The sequence below is a fragment of the Serinus canaria genome, chromosome 1A, assembly GCF_022539315.1.
Source record: "Serinus canaria isolate serCan28SL12 chromosome 1A, serCan2020, whole genome shotgun sequence".
NCBI classification, from domain to species: domain Eukaryota; kingdom Metazoa; phylum Chordata; class Aves; order Passeriformes; family Fringillidae; genus Serinus; species Serinus canaria.
Genome location: NC_066314.1, coordinates 41,696,733 through 41,716,270, shown reverse-complemented (window position 1 = coordinate 41,716,270; position 19,538 = coordinate 41,696,733). Strand labels below are relative to the sequence as shown.

The 19,538-nt window shown below is 40.7% G+C and overlaps 2 protein-coding genes across 3 annotated transcripts in view; both read left to right on the top strand.

Moving 5' to 3' along the window:
• The first annotated feature begins 3,759 nt into the window (after positions 1-3,759).
• Positions 3,760-19,538, top strand: part of POC1B (POC1 centriolar protein B) — a 52,734-nt gene continuing 36,955 nt past the window's right edge. The window contains exons 1-2 of one of the 2 annotated variants that reach the window (XM_030238138.2): positions 13,002-13,139; positions 13,381-13,465. In XM_030238138.2, the coding sequence (XP_030093998.2) occupies positions 13,017-13,139; positions 13,381-13,465 (208 nt within the window). In that variant the 5' untranslated portion in view covers positions 13,002-13,016. Of the gene's footprint in view, positions 3,861-13,001; positions 13,140-13,380; positions 13,466-19,538 lie in introns of those variants that run through there. The other variant, XM_050983849.1, reaches the window with a different exon arrangement.
• On the top strand, positions 13,542-18,528 carry GALNT4 (polypeptide N-acetylgalactosaminyltransferase 4). Its single transcript, XM_009086681.4, has one exon. It carries the CDS (start codon positions 13,953-13,955, stop codon positions 15,702-15,704), a length of 1,752 nt encoding a protein of 583 aa, XP_009084929.2. The 5' UTR covers positions 13,542-13,952; the 3' UTR covers positions 15,705-18,528.

The following is a 19,538-nucleotide window of genomic DNA, read 5'->3' as shown; positions in this document are numbered from 1 at the left end:
TATTTCTGTACATAGATGGAATTCAACAAAGACATCAGTTGCTGGAACGATCAAACCTAAAGCAAAGCAAGGAAGCAACTGACTATTTTCTTTCTCTTATCTTAAACTGACCTGACCAAAAGGCTTGCTGATATTTGCCTGCTGTAATGCTTTTTGTGGTAGCAGAGCTTGGATCACTTCTGCTCTAGTAAACCTTCTTGAAAGATGACTGGCTGTCTGCAGTTCATAGGAAAGCCCACAGATTTTAACTTGGCCTCTAGAAAGCTGCAGACCTGTGGAAATCAGCTTCCCTTCAAGGAGAGGATTTCTCAATTTGTTATTCGCCTCTTTCAGGTGTAGAAAGAAAAAAATTGTAGCTGTTTCTAAGGGAAATTAAGCTCCAGCTTATTTGAAGATTTGTGAGGTTTCATTGCCCTGCTCACTATTTAGGATTTTTTTGAAAGAACCTGGTCCTTTTTCCCAAAGTTACTTTTTTTTTTCTGGTTTCAACTGTTTAAGATCAGCTTTTAAAAAAAGAAGGTTCTCTTGCAAGCATATAAAGTTAATGAAATTGATATTATCATAATGGATCAAGACAAAGAGCACTGAAAAGTATGTTTCCAGTCATAGGAGACTAATTTACACAGAATTGAGAAGCTAACTTTTGTCCTTACCTTATTTCATGGAGTGGTGGTGTTACAGGCTTTTATCTAATTGAGCAAAGTATAGATGAAATTAAATTAAATGCCATATTAGTTCTGATCTTGCATACAAATGCTCTCTTCTGCCTGGAGTTGCAGAAATATTTTGCTGCAGTTAAAGAACTTAGTGTTATATCAGGATTGGATTTTCTTTTTGTTGGCTCTCTCATAATTGTCTATAAAACTTTAATGCTAATGTAAGAAGACATTATAAAACTGCCACTCTGATCTTAAAAATGCTGCAATACGAAAAAGTTTCAAAGAGTCCATGCATAACCTGCATAGTAAAACTAGCTGCCTGGCTGATCAAATGTCATAGTAGTGAGATAATTCAACCAAAAATTTGACATTCTAGCAATTGAAAAAATAGCCGAGTTTCTGCAAAACAGAAACATGGTCTCTTTTGTTAGAAATAGCACATTCCTTTTGAAACTAAAACACATTTAAAACAAGTATGTTTAGAGGATGTGGGGGAGTGCCTACAACACTAACTTCCAATATGCTCTATAATGGCTCTCTACCTTAAAGGTGCAGGAATCTTTAGAATTTTCACTTTTGGAGTCAGTATATTGAAGCATGTTTCATTTCAAAAGTCTTAATGATTCAATAAAAGATAACTCTACAGCAGGAGGTTAAAAGTATTCTGAACTGCCACTTTTAAAGAGCTTGGGATGCCCAGCCAATTCTGTAGGCATGTCAGTACCTATACTGACATGCCTACAGAATATAGTTATTATAGCTTTAAATCTCACTGACTTGAGTCTTTTTCAAAAGGGCCATAAACAGTCCAAGTCAGAATATCAACTAAATGATCAGGTGTCAGCTTGATACCAATCAACACAATCAGCATTTTACATATTTGAAGAATATGTAAAGAAGAAGTGCTACAGGCACTTAATGAAGAAGTGCTACAGGCTTTTTGATCCCTAGATGAGGAATGTGAACTGATAAAATACCATTTAAGAAAATTATTTTCCACTGGTTTTCTTTATTACTGTTCCCAGAGGCAATCAGCACAACCAATAGACCCCTCAGTGTTTGTTTTCAAAGGTCACGATTCTTCTCTGACAATCATTGTCAAAAAGACTGAAATAACTCATGCATGCTGTCATATACCCAATTTGGAACATTGCTTTTGGAATCAATCCAAGTCCAGCAGTTAAGCCATAGATAGCTATTTCCAAACTGACTACATCTGAGATATTGCCAAAAAAACCAGAAGTGCTCCCATGGCTTTCTTGCTTTGTTTTAGTGTTGCAAGTCTTGATGATTTTGCTGTAACTCAGAAATCAGGCCTCAGTGGAAACTTCATGGAAAAATTTATTTATGTATTAAGCACCCTAAAATAATTATACAGCTCAAGTGGTTTGCTTTTGTGTTATGAAACGAAAGGGCTTAGCCATTTCTAAGAAGGAAATTTGTTATTTTTCTCTTCATGCCTGTTGGTCTACCATCTGCAAGCTTTTGAACAAGCTATGCCACCTGTCAAGCAGGATCTGGTGTTGGGAATCTCTTTTGCTCTCCCAGCAGGGAGTGTGGACAAATTCAATTTATAATAATCTATACAGTCATCCTTGTCAGCTTTCCAGCAAAACTGTAGCTTTTATAAGCAAACTGCTCCACCTCATTGCAGGGATGTGATTGGTTTGAAACTGAGCCTTTCACAGAGTGGAGATGTAGTGCGTGTTGCTGGCCCAGGTTACCACTCCTCTCTTTCTGCAGTGTTCCCTCTGTTTCATTTCAACAGCTTCTGCGACAGTGTGGTCAACCACACCGGAACTATTTCTGGGTAAACTGCTGCTGCAGGCTGCTGGGGTGGGGTGGGGTTGGGTTCTCTGCTCAGCAAAAACTCCAGCACAGACTTGCTCCCACTGTGACTCCTGCTGCCCAGCTCAGGGAAATAACAACCAAGGCACTGTAGATAAATGAAGTAGGAATTGGAAAGGGAGAGTGGAAAGAAACAAATGAGCAATGAGAAGGTTTTTGAAAATTTTATGGGAAGAAAAGCAGGCTAACACGATGGGAGTAAGAAGAGCAGAAAACATGAATATACAAGTTGAAAATCTTGTGTTTTAAAGCAGATTTATCCTGCTTGAGGCACTAATGTCAGGAGCACTATAAATTATGCCGTCTACTTATGCTAGAGCATTCCAGTCACTTTTACTTCTTGTTTTGGTTGGAAGAAGAACCAGTGATGATCTGTGCTGTGAATCTGAATATCAAAATTTGACGATCACTATGGATCACTCTAGGATTTCACATTACATTCCAGGTTTGAGGGAGCATAACAAAACTAGAACACCAACTGTTCTTGGTAAACTGATGCAAGAAACTTAATATAGTGGTTTTTATTTAAAATACCAAAATTAAACATGGATAATACAATTAAATGGTGTGTCACAGTAAAGTGTGCTTAGCTGCAAGTGTTCAAATATTTTTGGTGAAGACAAAGTTTCATAATAATAATGAATACTAATACAGGAGAACTTCCATGCAGCAGGAGTGATCTTGAAGGCAGTTTTTGTAGCAATCATGCAAGACCCTTTTCTGGTACCAGCTGGAAAACTCAAAAAACAGCGTCTGTTTTATAGATGCAAGAACGAGCTGCTTATGCTAACGACAGACCATAGCATAGGGAAATGAAATCTTGTGATTTCTATTGGGATCAACTGGGCAAGCTTTGGTGCAAGTCCTGGCACTGGATGGCATGCCATGCCTTTTGATGGCTTTTGCTTTGGTGAAATTGTTTTCTTTTTTTTTAAGTATCCATGCCATGTCCCTCATTTCTTCCCCTCCAAGTTTTTTCTGCCTCCTTGAGTTTTCCCCTGCTTTTGCAAGAGCTGAGAGGTTAGTTTTGGCCTCTTTTGGTCCTTTGCACTGCATCTCATCTCCTCCCAGACTGTGGAGAGATAGCATGTAAGAAAATATAGTGTAGAAGGTAGTCTGACACCTAAGGAGTTGCAGCTGTGCTAATCACCAAAGATTAGGAACAGGCCTGCCCTTAATAGGCCACAGCTGTGTCCAATTAGAAGACTGCTACAAAAGAGTGGGTTGGCTGTGCTGGGAAGAGAGCTGCAGTTTGTTGGTTGTGCTGGGAAGCGAGATGAGCTTTGTGGGCTGCAAGGTGAAGAAGAAGACGTCACTGCTGTGAGGAGCTGCCCATGAGAAATCATCGAGAAGGTATGAGACAATTGAAATATGATGACAACACCAGGGCACTTTCTTGTAGTCACTAAATCTCTGGATTTTCTGGATTTTTGTTTTTTTTTTAAATTGCATTTATTTTGATCATATCTCCTTTCCAGAGCCTTGCATTTCTCTTTGGCAGGATTCCATTTAGCTTCCCCAAAGGAAATGAAATTTCCTTTGGGGAAGCTAAATGAAATCCTGCCAAAGAAATGAAAATTTGCGAATCCTGCCAAGAAATGAAAATTTGCGATTTCAATGAGGAACAATTGGGCAAGCTTTGGTGCATGTCCATGCACTTGATGGCATGCCATGTCTTTTAATGGTTTAAATAGAACCGAGAATATTTTTTCTACTGTTATTTTTAAGTGTCCATGCTATGCCCCTCATATCTTCCCCTCCAAGTTGTGTCTTCCTCATTATTTTTTTCCCCTGGTTTTGCAACATCTATGATGTATGTTTTGGCCACTGTTGTTCATTTGCACTGCACCTGATATAATATCGGTACATTCGCTCTGAGTCAGTAAAATTCGCCAATTTATTTTTTCTTACTACAGTTTAATTGCCCTAGGTAGTATCTCCACTCCAGATTGTTAGAAAGCTCTTCTTTTCTGTTTTGGCCATCAGTGGGGATCAATTTTGTCAACCCTTGGTGTATGTGGTGTGTGTCCCTGCACTGGATGGCATGCCATGCCTTTTGATGGCTTTTGCTTTGGTGAAATTTTTTTTCCTTTTTTTTTTTCTTTTTTTCTTTTTTTTTAAGTATCCATGCTATGTCCCTCATTTCTTCCCCTCCAAATTGTGTCTGCCTCCTTGATTTTTCCTCTGCTTTTGCAACAGCTGTGAGGTTAGTTTTGGCCTCTTTTGGTCCTTTGCACTGCACCTCATTTCCGCCCAGACCACTTTCTTGTAGTCACTAAAGCTCCTGATTTTCTGTTTTTTGGGTTTTTTTTCAATTGCATTTCTTTTGATGCTATCTCCTTTCCTGAGTGTCTGTACGTCTTCCTTTTGATGGGTCGCAAGATTCAAAGAAATTTCATTTCCTTTTGGGAAGGGAAATGGAATCTTGCGATTTCAATGGGGACCAATTGGGCAAGCTTTGGTGCAAGTCCCGGCACTGGATGGTATGCCATGCCTTTTGATGGCTTTTGCTTTGGCAAATTCTTTTTTTTTTTTTTTTTTTTTTTTTTTTTTAGGATCTAATGAAATGCAACTGAAAACTATCTCCTTTCCAGAACGTTTGCTGGCCTTTCTTTTCTTTTTCACAGGATCCCTTTTCCCTTCCTGAAAGTAAATTTCTCCCAAATTTCTACCTACTTAAAACGAACTCTCTTAAACTAGCCTGAAAGTATCCAGCAAGCAATTTCTAAGAAGTAGGGGTAAAAAGTTAAGGAGCACACAGAGTAAGTTTGAATTCTCATCTCTTACAGCTTCCTTCTGATAATATTATCCTGAATTTAGTATTTTTTTCAATCAGAAAAATTTTGTCATGTGAAACCACTTGTTAGGTTGCAGTCTTACAGCATATTGATGGAAAACTGCCTGCCTTTTTTCTGAATGGGCATACGCTACCAGACCATGCTTCCTTGGCAATTCCTGCTAATGCACCTGCAAAAGTTGTGGCACCCAGGTATTCCTTGTAACTTTGAAAGGCATGTGCAGCAATTTGCTGCATGCCTTTTTTGCTATGTGGCCCTATTGGCTCTCCCTGAAGCTAGGACCTGTCTCCATAGTACCTGTATTGCTGATTGCTGCTGTAAAACACCTGGGGGAATTGCAACTGGATTGTGATGGTGATTCTGCAGACAGTGTGTCCATATGCTGCAGGCTTGCAATTAGTAATGTGCGAGATGATAAAAATAGGTAATGTTCTGTGATACAACAGAATTCTACAGGAAGATGAGGGGTTTTGCTAAAAACTTGTTCCAATGAGAAAATTTGGGGCATTCTTCCTGGCTTTATTTTGTGATATTAAGCAGATGATACCTTCTGCTTCAGTCCACTCTACAGTACATGGCTTTCTCAGCTACGCAGGAATTGTCCTTCTCTGAAACATAATGTGTCATTATGCTCAGATTAGCATAAAAATTCATAATATTAGAGCCACTGCAAAAAGGAGTTGACACAAGCCAACACGCATACAGCAATGTATGTATACAGCCCTCCTGCAAGAGAGGAAAGGGAGTTTTAAAAAAATGCATGGAATGAGTAAGGTATTTTCAGTTTGGACTTTCTACACCACAAATGACCCACTATATGTGCATGCCTCACCAATGGAATAAGGCCTGTTGATTAGATTTTTACCATTTGATGAGATGTAACAACACCACTCCTTTTGGAATCAGACAAGTGTCTAGCTATCTCATCTATAGTGGCAGCTTTTGTACTTGATACAGGCACACAAGCAGAATAATGTATTTAACAGTGAAACAAGAGAGTCTGAAACTACTACCGCTCCCTTCATTTTTCTCTCTGCATCAGCCATACAAGTAATAGTCAAGAGAAAATCTACATGGTAGCAGCAGGAAGCATCTGTGGCAGTCTGTCATGTTGTGGGTTTGCCAACTGCCATGCTGGAAAGTTCTTCCTGCCCAAGCAGCCAGTGCTGCAACAGGAAAAAAAAAAAAAAAAAAGAGGAGTACAGATGGAGGCTTTTCTTGTCCAGTCACAAGTCCCTGCCCTACTCTGGTAAAGTAGTGATGAATGCAGATGTAATTGGTAATGTTGTCTCTCAATATCTTCTCTGCAACTATCCTGAAATGAAGCAGCTGCCACTGCTGCCTGACTCCTGTCCCATTGGATGGGTAGCTAACCTAAGAGAATCAAAGTCTCCTGGTTCTTTTAAACATACTGACAAAAGTCTGTTTCAGCGGTGGTTAAATAAACAGGCGACTTGATCCTTAGATAGATGCCACAAAGCATCAGCAGAGGAGAGAGCCATGACAATTCTAAATCAGCACCCAAGTGGTCATTTCAAAGTGGTCGTTTCTGGACCACTCATGAGATAGAGTCAAGGATCCTTTTAGAGGATGCATGGGGGGTGTGGAGCCGTGAGACTTGCACTATGACATTGCCCAACAAATGCATGGAGCACAGCCCCTGCTAAGCACCTGGAGGGTGGGTCAGACCTCACCCTTCAGAAAGCAATTAGCAGAAGAAATTAACATCATGGATGTTGTAGCTGCAGTTGTTCAAGAACCATTAGGTTCTTTATTTTGCAGTAATTGTGGCATATTGTTTTTTCACACTTATTTTTGTAATTAAAATTGTTATCATTTGTCTTACTTTGTACCTGGCATTTGCAGACATAGGTTTCAAGCACTTATATTAGCTTTACTGCTATTAGAAGACTGCGGTTTAAAACATGCACTCTAAAAAAACTAATTTTATGGAGGATTATAGAAAAATCAGAAACAGGATTAATGTCTAGCTCCCAATCCTTATTTTAGCACTCCAAGAAATGACTAGTGTGCTTTCAGGGAATACTTACCCCTGAAAATGATGTATAAATAAAATGCAGAGTTATTTGGGTTTTTTTTTTTTTTTTAAGGCCTCTTGCTAAAAATTACCTATAAACATTCATAATATAGTTCCACTTGGGCAATTACATTTTTTCCTAAAAATTTAGGCGAGTTCTAATATCAAGAGTTCATTTATCTAGTTAGATTTCTTATTCTAGATTCCTTGTTCATGTTTATTGTATTCCCTAGATCATTCTCCCTTAGGTGAAATGTCCCCTTCTAGTACACACCTAAAGAGATACTTTACCAAACTAGGCATCTCCATACAATTCCCCAGTTTTCATTGATTCACCTTTGCAGCTAACATCCATGTTATAGCAGATGAATGATCCTGGTTTAAGATGTACCAAGTGAAGATGTTCTAAATCATTCTATATGGCATCTTCTGAAGCATTGGTAAATTTGAACTAACCTTTGCTATGTTATACTACATTTTTCCAAAATTGATCTAGATCTCACAAACTCAGTAACACACAGGAATACTAATTGATTTTTAAGTGAACATTACCAAACAATTTGCTAAAGCAACTTGATTTGAATACGTTGAATTTTGCAACATGACAGAATTTCAGGTATTGTATGGCAAAGAGACACCAAACTACACAACTGCTTTACTTATTTTTAGAAAAGCTGAATGAAAGTGCATTGAAATAAAAATGTATTTACTGACATACCCATGTTACTGGCAACAGAGGAAACCTTACTGATGGCATTGATGATCCATTAAAACATCTGGGGAAAAAAAAGCAAGATGTTCTTTAAATTTGGAATTACATATGGGTATTCATCCACGTAGCAATGCTACTGATATAAAACACCATAATAGGATTTTCCCAGAAAATTTCATAGTAAAACCTACTAAACTATCCAAAAACAATTAGTTACTGCAAACTTTCTGAGATTCAAATAATGCACATACATTATAGGAGGCAAGAGTTATAGTCTGGCATTTCAGGTAACACTAAGTGCAGCTCAACACATGCTGCATATTTCTCTGTCAGTATTTTTATTGTGCTATTTGGGTACTAAGGGAGGAAAATTAAGGGATTTAACCCCCATAGTCATTATGAAGATATGTATCTTTTACACAAAAGCATTTAATTAAAAGGAGAAAACAAAAAAGGACCTTTGGCTAACACACCTATTTTATACAAATTTTAATGACTTTAGGGTCTTTGGCAGAGTAGTTGTCACTCTCAACTTCTAATTCAGATGGTTATTTGTTTTAAAGTGCTGGTCTTGAATTATGCAGTTTTCTTTCACATGTGTTTTGCTTCAGGCATCAGTAATAAGAATTAAGTTCTCTTATTTATCCTTTCACACAAATACAATTCCTACACTGAAAAAAGAAAAATCTCAAGCATCTATCTGCATCAATAGATTACTCATCATTCTCATCATTTTTGTGGGCCTCCTCTGGACCTGCTCCAACATGTCCTGCTTATGTTGGGTGTCCTAGAGTTGGACGCAGAACTCCAGGGGAGGGATCTCATGAGAGCAGAGTAGAGGGGGAGAGTCACCCCTCCAAATCCAGTCCACATTACCTTTGATGCAGCCCAGGATACATTTGGCCTTCTGGGCTGGAAGTGCACATTGCTGAGTGATGTCCAGCTTCTCATCCATGGGTATTCGCAGTACTTTCTCCAGTGCTTTCAATCCATTCATCCCTTAGTGTATATTGATACTGGGCATTGCCTCAAGCCAGGTGCAGAACAATTTTAAACTTCATGATGTTTGTACAGGCCAATACCTCTCACCTGTTAAGGTCATCTGGATGGCATCCCTTCCCCTGTACCAATTGAACCACTCAGCTTGGTGTCACCCATGAACTTCCTGAAGGTGCACTCATTCCCACTATCTATGTCATTAATATATTAAATACCATAGGCCCCAAAACAGACCCCTGGGTGGGATACCACTCAGCATTGGTAACTCTTTGGTTAAAGTCACACAATTCCTTGCCATCTAATAGTCCATCCATAAAATCCACATCAATTCAGAGGTAAAAGCATTGGAAGGGGCAGTATTAAAGGCTTTACAGAAGTGACGTCGCTTACCTTTCCTTTGTCCTCTGATGCAGTCACTCCATCATAAGCAGCCACTAGATTAGTTGGGCATGATTTGCTCTTGGCAAAACCATGTTGGCTGTCTCTAATCACCTTCATACAATCACCCCTCATATGCTTTGACATAACTTCCAGCAGGACCTGCTCCATGATCTCGTGGGGCACAAAGGTGAGGCTGACTGATCAGCAGATCCCAGGGTGTGGGTGTGATAATCCCTTCCCTCCAGTGCCTGAGATAGTTACAGGTAGTCCCTGTCACTCCAGTCCCTGAAGGACAGTCAATAATCAAGACTTTTCAAGTATCATGGAGACATGGCTCTGCCATTATAACTGCCAATTCCCTTGGCACCCCAGGATGTTTCTTAGACTAAAAGTAACATCATATGTATTCCAAATCATCCTTGTATTTCAAATCATTATGTACCTACTTGATATTCTTTTCTTTCCCATTCTCTTCCTGCTGTTGGCAAACAGACTTTAATGGGATTTAAATAACAAAATTTCAATAGAAGCAAAAAACCAACACTACTTCCCAAATTATTTCATAGATTAAATATTTTTTTATTTTCATAACCATTTTGCTGGAGGAGAAAAAAAATGTAGGACCAGAGGATTGAGAGAAAGAACATAAGGTATAATGGTTCTACGACAGCAAGACAGCCTGCAATTAAATCTTTGTGCCCTTGAACTACATTCTCTTCCTGCATGCATGTGGATGAATACCCATGTGGTGGAATAACACCATGCTGGCAAAGCAGATCTCACACTCCCCTCTAGTGACAGAGTATGACCTCCTGAGCCCTCTTGGCAGCCTGGACAGCTCTGCTGCTAACACAGCTGCTCCCAATAGGATACCACATGATTACAGTTGGGCTCTTAGTTTTATTTTAAAGCAGAATTAACACTAAGTTAAAATACCTCATTTTAGACATGAAAGAATTTTTGGTGGGCTACTACATTGCTAGTATATTTACCCCTTATGCTCATGTATTGTTTTGCATCAATTGTTATTATGAAACCATACGTGATTAGTGTAATTAATGTGCGCATTGCAGAATTTGTGCACCGAGGTTATCATGTCTGTCCACGTGTCCTTGAATTCTACACATCCTTTTACTAATTATTTTCCTGCAGTGATCATGCAGTCAGAACAAGCTGGAATTACCATCTTAAAGTGTTCTTCTCTAGATACAATTTTTGTTTGGACATAGACTACCTTAACATAGTGCCTGAGAAAAAAACAACTCCATAGCTGCTGAAACAGCAGCCTGCTGACACATGATGCTTGGAACATATTTTCTGAGGCACCATTTATCATTGTCATAACTGTGCACAACAACTTATTACAGTAAATTGCTCTTGCATATCACAAACTTAAAAAGACAATGCCAACTCATAATCGTGTTATTAGGAAGTGACAATAATCTTAAAATTATTTTCAAAATAAAATCTATACATACTAATGAGGGAATATAATCATCATAAAAACTATTACTGCCAGCTTTATAACTACAGTCACTATAGCTAATTATATGTCTGCAGTAAAGGAATACTTTGCTTCTTACGTGCATTTGGGAATCCCCAGAGCACTCTCAGGTGAAGAGAAACAGCAAGAAACAGATTAACTTTGTAAGCCAAAGAACTTGAGAAACACTTATCTATCAGTTTGTAGAAAAAGAGATGTCACCCCCCCTTCCCTCCAAAATCACAGTCCTTTCTTTGCTTTATGCCTATCACCTGACAATTTATAGTCCAGGAGTTTTGTAGATTACAGTTTATTGTTAGCATACCAAAATTAGTAAAATATACTGACCTGCTGGAAGCATAGCTCTAAAGAAGGCAAAAGGAAAAGGATTCAGTAGGACTGAGAATTGTCATTCAGCTCCATTTCTAAAAAAAGTAACAATGTTTCTGACCACTGGGTTTTAAGCAGCTTCCAGAAGGGATCCAAGCCTGAAAACACAAGGTATGAGAAATAGTAAAAGCATGAAGCACACAATTAAAGCAGCAGAGATGGTACTTTCTACCATTCAGGAGATGAGAAGATGCAGAATAAATTAAGATCACACAAATTTGGTAGCAGCCCAGAGGGATAGAATCTAAATGTAGTCTCCCTGATGAGACACATCATTCACAGCTGAAAAAAACCTGGCAAAAAGAAGAGAGTTGGAAAAAAAAGTTGAGAAAGGCTGGAAGACTTTAGTAATGGTGAAGAGGTCAATTTAAGTTTAACTTAAGTTAAACTTAATTTGTTAACTTAATTAGTTAACTTACTGTTCCTGCAGTGGGGTAGAGTGCAGAACATTTAAGTCTTATCATTACTAACTTTTATAAAAGCTACATTTTACTTTGTGATCTAAATCATAGGGACTAAAACAAAAGGATGGGAAGGTGAGCTGTGTAGAAGGAAAAAAAAAATCCAAAACAAAACTTCACCAATAAGCCAAACCAAAAACAAATAATGGCAAAAAAGCTGTAGCTTTTGCTAGGCCCAAGTTAAAGTCTATGTGTCTTATCCCACCAGTTATATTTTTGAAAAGGGTTCATATTGTGAAGTCAAAATGGCAAATTACAAGCCTACATAACCTCAACGTAAGGACTGCTAGTAGATTTTCATGGAAACTTCCTTATAAACGTGTGATAATCCTACTTTTTCACCACTTCCAAAGTTATTATTTTAAATGCGCATTTCATGGTTAAACACAATTTATCTGGAACTGTCCTATAAGTGACAATCCTTATATGTTGACCTAATTACTGACCTGATTCTGTAGATGTAAAAGTTTAATGTCAGAACAACCAGTAAAAGGCAGACTGGATTTAAAACGGAAAGGAAGGGTAATTGCAGTATGAGTTACTTCTTCAGGAACACTCGCGTATCGAATGACAGCTTTGACATCACAGCCATTCTTTTAGCGAATTGCTGTCAACCCTGTTTTTACTAGCAAAGCTATGGGAGCGGTACTTTTCCGAAGAGCTTGGTTCCCTCACCTAGGTTTCCATGGAGCTGCATAAACATTCACAGCACTACTGTCACCAACGATGCAGCATTGCGGTTTTCTTAGTTTTTGTTTAAGGTCGGCGTAGTTTGCTAGAGCATTAAAGGTCTGCTAAAAGACCACTCTATGATACAGACGCGAGTGCCAATTTAGAAACTAGAAAGTCCGACCAAAGTAAGAAGCAACTGAAGAAAAAGAGGCCAAACTACCTAAGGTAGCTTAATGCAAAATCAGTCCGAGTTTTTAAACCCAGCCGTCCTGCATGAATTTGTAAGTCACAAAATCGAGGTAGCATGGGCCAGACCTTCCGCTAGCCGAGCATTCCACCCACATCTGCGGCTCCGCCGAAATGTGTCCCACACTGAGGGCTCAGCCCCCGCAACCCCTAAGCCGCCGTGCCCCGACCACCGGACAGACTCGGAGGGTTTAACTTTTCCGTCTCGACGGCGGACGCCGGCCCGCTCCCTCCCCGCCGAGCCGGGGCAGACGGGGGCGCTGCGGCTTTAAGAGCGACCCGCGCACCAGACCCGCGGTGCGGCCCCGCCTCGCGCAGCGCGGCCGCGCATGGGCGGATGGGGATCCGCGCTCTTGGCGCGGCGGATGAATCCGGGGCTCGGCAGGCCGCGCCCGGAGCGCGGGGCTCCTACGGGCCGCTCCCCCCGCGCTCCGCCCATGGCCTCCCCGCTGGTAAGGGCTCGGCCTCGGCCCCCGGCAGCCAGGACGGCGGGCAGGCGAGCCGCGGCCGGCGGGTATCACCCGGCGCCGAGGGCTGCCCGGCCGCGGCCGCCGCTCCCGTTGGTGAAAACGCTCCGGACGCCCGGACTGGCGGCTCCCGCCGCGCGCGGGGCGTTAGCGGCCCCTGAGGGGCGGGGGAGGGCGAGCGCGGCCGCCCCCGCCCGCAGCCTGACGGTGCGCACCCTCTCCCCAGGAGGACCCCGTCCTGATCCGGCCTTTCCGCGGCCACACGGCGGCGGTGACGGGCGTCGCCTTCGACCCGAACGCGGCGGAGCTGGGTGAGTGCGGGGCCGGGCGCCGTTTGCTTTCCGGGCGGGGCAGCCCGCTCCCTCCTCCCTCGTCCCCTCCCCGGAGCCGCCGCGCGGTTCCGGGCGCAGGTCCGGGCGCGGAGGCGGGGCGGGCTCCCATGCCTTCGGGCGGGCTAAGGAGTCTCTTCCCCTTCCTTAAGCGACAACTTTTTGAGCAAACCACAAGGCTGGAGGAGGGGTTTGTCCCGCGGAGAGAGAGGAGGAGGAGGAGGAAGTAAGTGAGGGGAGCGCCGAGGCCGGAGGGGCAGGGGCTGCTCCGTGCCTCCGCTGCCGCCCCTCTCCCCCGCGCTCCCCCTGGAATCTACCGGGCCCACCACGGAGGGCTGGCTGCAAACTCTGCCGGCGTCCTGAGCCCGAGGCTGGGAGTGTCTGCAGTCCCATCCTCCCTGGGCGTGGGGAGAGCCGGCAGGAGTTCACGGACCCCTCTCTGCTAAGGAGCTGCTTTTAACTATCTAAGATGAGGATTCGTCTGGCGAGAAGATGGACGTGGATCCGCAAAAGCTGCGTGTTCCTCGGCTTCTTAATGATCGCTTACTTTGTGGTCGAGCTGTCGGTTACTTCCTTCGGTGCCTCCCTCGCCGGCAAGAGCATCACTAAAGGGAAATGGGAGAGGCGCTTTTCTGATGGAGCAGAAAAAGCTGTCGATTTGGCTCGTCCCGTTTATGACAAACCCCCCCCTGATCCTTATGCTCCAGGAGAATGGGGTAAACCCTTTCGCCCCCAGCTGAGTCCTGAGGAACAGAAACAGGAAGAAGAACTGATTGAGAAGTATGCAATAAATATTTATTTAAGTGATAAAATTTCTCTTCACCGACACATTGAAGATAATCGACTGAGTGGTTGTAAAACGAAATCTTACAACTACAGAAGACTGCCCACAACATCTGTTATAATTGCATTCTACAATGAAGCCTGGTCAACGCTGCTGCGGACGATACATAGTGTTCTTGAAACATCGCCTTCAGTGCTTCTGAAAGAAATTATACTGGTGGATGACCTGAGTGATAAAATGTATTTGAAGGCTGAGCTCGAAAAATACATAAGCAGTCTGAAAAGAGTTCGCTTGATAAGAACCAACAAACGAGAAGGATTGGTTCGTGCACGCTTGATTGGCGCTACCTTTGCTACCGGTGATGTTCTCACATTCCTAGATTGTCACTGTGAATGTGTTTCCGGCTGGCTGGAACCACTGCTCGAGAGGATTGCTGAGAATGAGACTGTTATTGTTTGTCCTGTCATTGACACCATTGACTGGAAAACATTTGAATACTACATGCAAACGGCAGAGCCCATGATTGGGGGCTTTGACTGGCGGCTGACATTCCAGTGGCACTCGGTGCCTAAACACGAACGTCTCAGGCGCAAGTTGGAAACCGACCCCATCAGATCCCCAACTATGGCTGGTGGCTTGTTTGCGGTCAGCAAGAAGTATTTTGAGTATCTGGGAACCTATGATACAGGAATGGATGTTTGGGGAGGGGAGAACTTAGAATTATCATTTAGGGTTTGGCAGTGTGGAGGCATATTGGAAATTCATCCATGCTCCCACGTGGGCCATGTGTTTCCAAAGCGTGCGCCCTATGCTAGACCAAATTTCCTTCAGAACACAGCACGTGCTGCCGAGGTGTGGATGGATGAGTTCAAAGATCACTTTTACAACAGAAATCCTTCAGCAAGGAAAGAAAACTATGGAGACATTTCTGAAAGAAAGATTCTCAGGGAGCGTTTGAAATGCAAGAGTTTTCGCTGGTATTTAAAAAATGTATTTGCTGAGTTGCATGTACCAGAAGATCGTCCTGGCTGGCACGGTGCTATCCGTAGCACAGGAATACCTTCAGAGTGCCTTGACTATGTCTTACAGGAACATAATCCTACTGGGTCTCACCTGTCTCTCTTTGGCTGTCATGGTCAGGGAGGCAACCAATTTTTTGAATATACATCAAATCAGGAGATTAGATTTAACTCTGTAACTGAGCTATGTGCTGAAGTCCCTGAGCGTGAAGACTTCATAGGTATGAGGAGCTGCCCAAAAGATGGATCTCCTGTCCCAGAAATTATTATCTGGCACTTCAGAGAAGATGGGACTATTTATCATCCTCATTCAGGGAAGTGCCTTACTGCTTATCGTACGACTGAGGGGCACGCTGATGTACAAATGAGAACTTGTAATGCTGGAGATAAAAATCAGATTTGGAAATTTGAGAAATAATCACTACTGGTAGTAGAAATTGGATGGACTGTGATCTCTAAGCTTTTTACATGTGTCAGCAGATAGCAATGTTTAATTGAACTGTTTTCACATCTGTCTGTAGTGGTGTAGAAACTGTCTATTGTGATGAACTGTATGGAAAGCAAAAGTAAATAGTGGGATTCAGTTTTTAAAAAGTGCATTGGAACATCTAATGCCTTTTATTTTTGTAAAATTTTGGTCCATTATTACTTTCCTCAGTTATGATTATAATACAAAGGCTTCTGAGGGGACTGGAGCGGGATTTTTTAAATCTTAAAATTATGCAATAATCCTGCAAGATAATGTTCCATGTAAACAAAAAATTTTTACTTACAGAAGTAAAAGTTAAGGTTCTTGCAGTGGTATTAGCTGCCTGTGTGGCAGATACATTATAAAATATGTATCTAACACCCTTAGTAATGCTACAGTAGCATGTGACTGAATGAACACTGATGTGGAAAGTTGAATCTAAGCCTTGTAATGGTCTGCGTTTTTCTGGGAATGTACATGCTGTTAAGGGTACTATATTATACAGAAGAATAGAAAGTTTATTTACTAGAAGGGCTTTGGCACTGTGTTGCAGTCATGTACCTATTGTAAAAATCTTACCCCATGGGGCTTAGTCAGGAGCTCTCATGCATTTAGAGGAGAGTGTGGTAGCAGTGGAACCAAGGACATGCTGGTGATACCAGAAATGGAAGAAATAGGAATGGCTACAAGTAAGAATTTTGTTTAAAGGCGATGGAGAAGGAAAGGAATCACAAAATTGCCTTAGCTGTTTCTTTCTTTTAGCTATATATTTAATGTATACGTTGCCTTTGTGTAAGCTTTTCCATGTTCGGCTCAACATCCTAGGGGCACAAAAGTTATGTGATCTTGACCATGTTTGGGTGGTTTTTTTTGGGTTTTTTTTTTCATTTGGTCTGTCAGCAGGGTAGAGAAGGGTAACATAGAGGAACATTTGGGCTGTTTTATTTTGCTTTTTGTGTTTTGGCAAGAGCTGGCATGGGTCAGCCCTAGGAAAAGTTTTGAAATAATACAGCATAAGCTGCCTGTTTCTAGTCAAAACAATACCACTGGAGACCTTGTGTGAGGCTGGGAAGCTGAAACTTCTGACATGAGGGGAGTTGAGAAGACAGAGGAGAAAACTAAGATTTGTTGGTGGTTCAAAGAATTACTTTTTTAGAATGTTTTGTTTTTTTCTGTTATGCTGAGTTTTTGAAGAATACTGATTCTTGAAAAGTGTCCCTAATCTGTTTTGATAGTGATTATAGATGGTAGATGTGACAGATTATATTGTGTTCTTGAAAAAAAAGGTCTTGTGTTAATATCTGTATTTTAGTTTCGTAAGATTTTAGTTGAATGCTTTTCTTAGTGTGTTGGGCATTCCAGCTGTTTTGATTACTCTCACTGAACTGATAAATGTTCTTCAGTAGCCATAGTGTAGTTAGTCTTTACATGGAGCTGGTAGGTAGAAACTTAAGCTAGTTATCTGGATACTTGAGGAATGTAGTGGATGCTACAGGTGTTAGTAGGTAGAAGGGTTGAAAAGGGACAAGTGAGACCTGATGTAGTTGAAGTTTTGCCAAAAATAAGTTATAACATATTCTTAAAACGTAGTGACTTGAAAGCTTTGAGAAGTTTGGGTTGAAGAAGGTTAACATAGAAGATGAACAGAAGAAAATCTGGAGCTTGGAATGCAGCATTAAATCATGCTAAAAATGCCACTATGTGGCCTGGATTCTTTTAAGACTTTAATTTATTTTTAGGCAGTTACTTGCAATTTGATTTTTTCCCCCCCTTTTTTGTCTTCCTTTTCCCCCTAAGTTGTTTTTGTTGTTGGTGGTTTTTTTGTTTGTTTGTTATAAAAAAAAGAAAGGGAACTTACTACTACATAAGGGAAGCATTCCTGAAAAATTGCATTCCACTTTGCAGCAGGAATTCTTTTGTGTACCTGCAAGTTGTGAACCATTTATCAAATTTTAAAAGCCAGCCAGTCGCTATGTACTGGGGCAATAAATTATATAAAGTATGTGCTTTTGTGCAAAGCTTTCTGTAGGCTGTTACATTCAGTAGAAATGACAGGAAAAAGGCCTAGGTTCTCATATGTGGCAGATCATAAATAGTATGTGCAATGCATGTTTCTTCAGATGAAAGTAGATAAATGATATGAATACAGACTATGCAAACTTTATACAGGTAATTTTTTAGCACTTGGCAAAAACTGCTTTTTGTATTAAGAAATACCTTGAAGTTAAACCTGACATTCAAAGTGTTCCTTATCTATTTAAGCAATAATTATAAGTGAGTCTGCCTCTGAGTTGGAAAAGTTATTCTGTGTGTCTGAACCCTTCCTCCTCCCCATGACCTCCCATTCTATTTTTGGAGTTATTTAGAAACAAACTGGGGAGAACAACAAACAAAAAAAAATTACCTGTCCATAAAAAAAAGAAGAAAAAAAAATTAAAACCCTTCCCTATGGGAATAAAAGTCATATGAATAAAAGGAGGAGGGACTAGAGAAAGAGAGAGAAAGAAAGAAGGAGAAAACAAACAACACCTTACCATTTCAATACTCCTATCCAATTATTTTTCAGTATGTACAGATTTCTGGAAAATCTGAAAATCTGAATAGTTTTCTATTCTGTTAGACTTTGAAGATTTGGTGAATGCTTGTATATATTTTAAACTACTGATTCTAAGTGACTTTAAAAAAATTGAATGTAAACTTTACACTGAATAAATGTGGAGGGCTTTGGGATTTCTTTTGAAAAAATAAAATCCAGAAAATTAAATGTTGGCTAGTGTGCTGATTTTTCTTAGCTCTTTTCCTCTTTTGTACGTGCATACAGAATGCAACAAAAACTTCCAATAACTTGAATTTATGGGAGTTATTAAAAGTTCTTCATATTTTATCCACTGTGCTTTGAATTCCAGATTGGCTTTTTTGACAGAGGTTCAATTAATAATAATTTTTCTCCAAGTAGGAAATCTTGCAATTCATTGCAAATTATGTTTACTTTGTGATGTTGTACTGTATAATTGGGAGCTACAGTGTTCCTGTAAAGTGGGGGGGTTTGTTGGCAGTGGTAGAGTTTGAATATTCACGCACCCATCAGGTGCACTATATTCCATCTGCCCTATAATTCTTGCACTGAGTGATTAATTATATTGGAGATGCTTCAGTATTTTGAGAGATGTACATCGAGCTGTTAAAGCCTGTCTGAGTTTGTCTCTTTTGATCTTTGCACAACTTTCTTAGTCACCACTTTGCTATTGTGGGAAACGAGAGTGAAATGGTAATTCTGTATTACAGCAACTTGTGTTCATATGTTTGTGTGTGTATATATAAAAATGTATACCAACAATAGTCACAATTCATAAATTGAACTTTGTTTCATTGCAAATATCGTAAAATCTTTTTCATGGCACATATGAAGCTTAAGTATCTGCTTATACACCACTTTGCTGTAGATCTCTCAACTTGGCCTTTGCGTAAGGCCAAGTCTTTATTTTTTGGTGTTCAGTTCTGTAATGACTCATCAGCAGAAAAGCAAATTATCCAGTGATGTGTCTGCTATATGTGGGTGTGTACAGAAGCATTGATGTTTAAAGAAGAAAAGGCACTCAGGTTATAATGTGGAGTAGGTTATATATTGGAATCAGCTCAGTGTGAATTTTCAGCTTTCTACTCTTAGTTATATTTTTCAGTTGATCAGAGCAAGGGCTAATTGTCTTTCACCTATAAACATGGTTCTGGTTATGTCATGTATTCTCTGAGGAGCAGCAGGCCTATTTGTGCTATGGCATATCC

Bases quoted from the DNA above. Each gene is read 5' to 3' on its own strand.
- GALNT4 (XM_009086681.4), top strand. From the start codon at position 13,953: ATGAGGATTCGTCTGGCGAGAAGATGGACGTGGATCCGCAAAAGCTGC.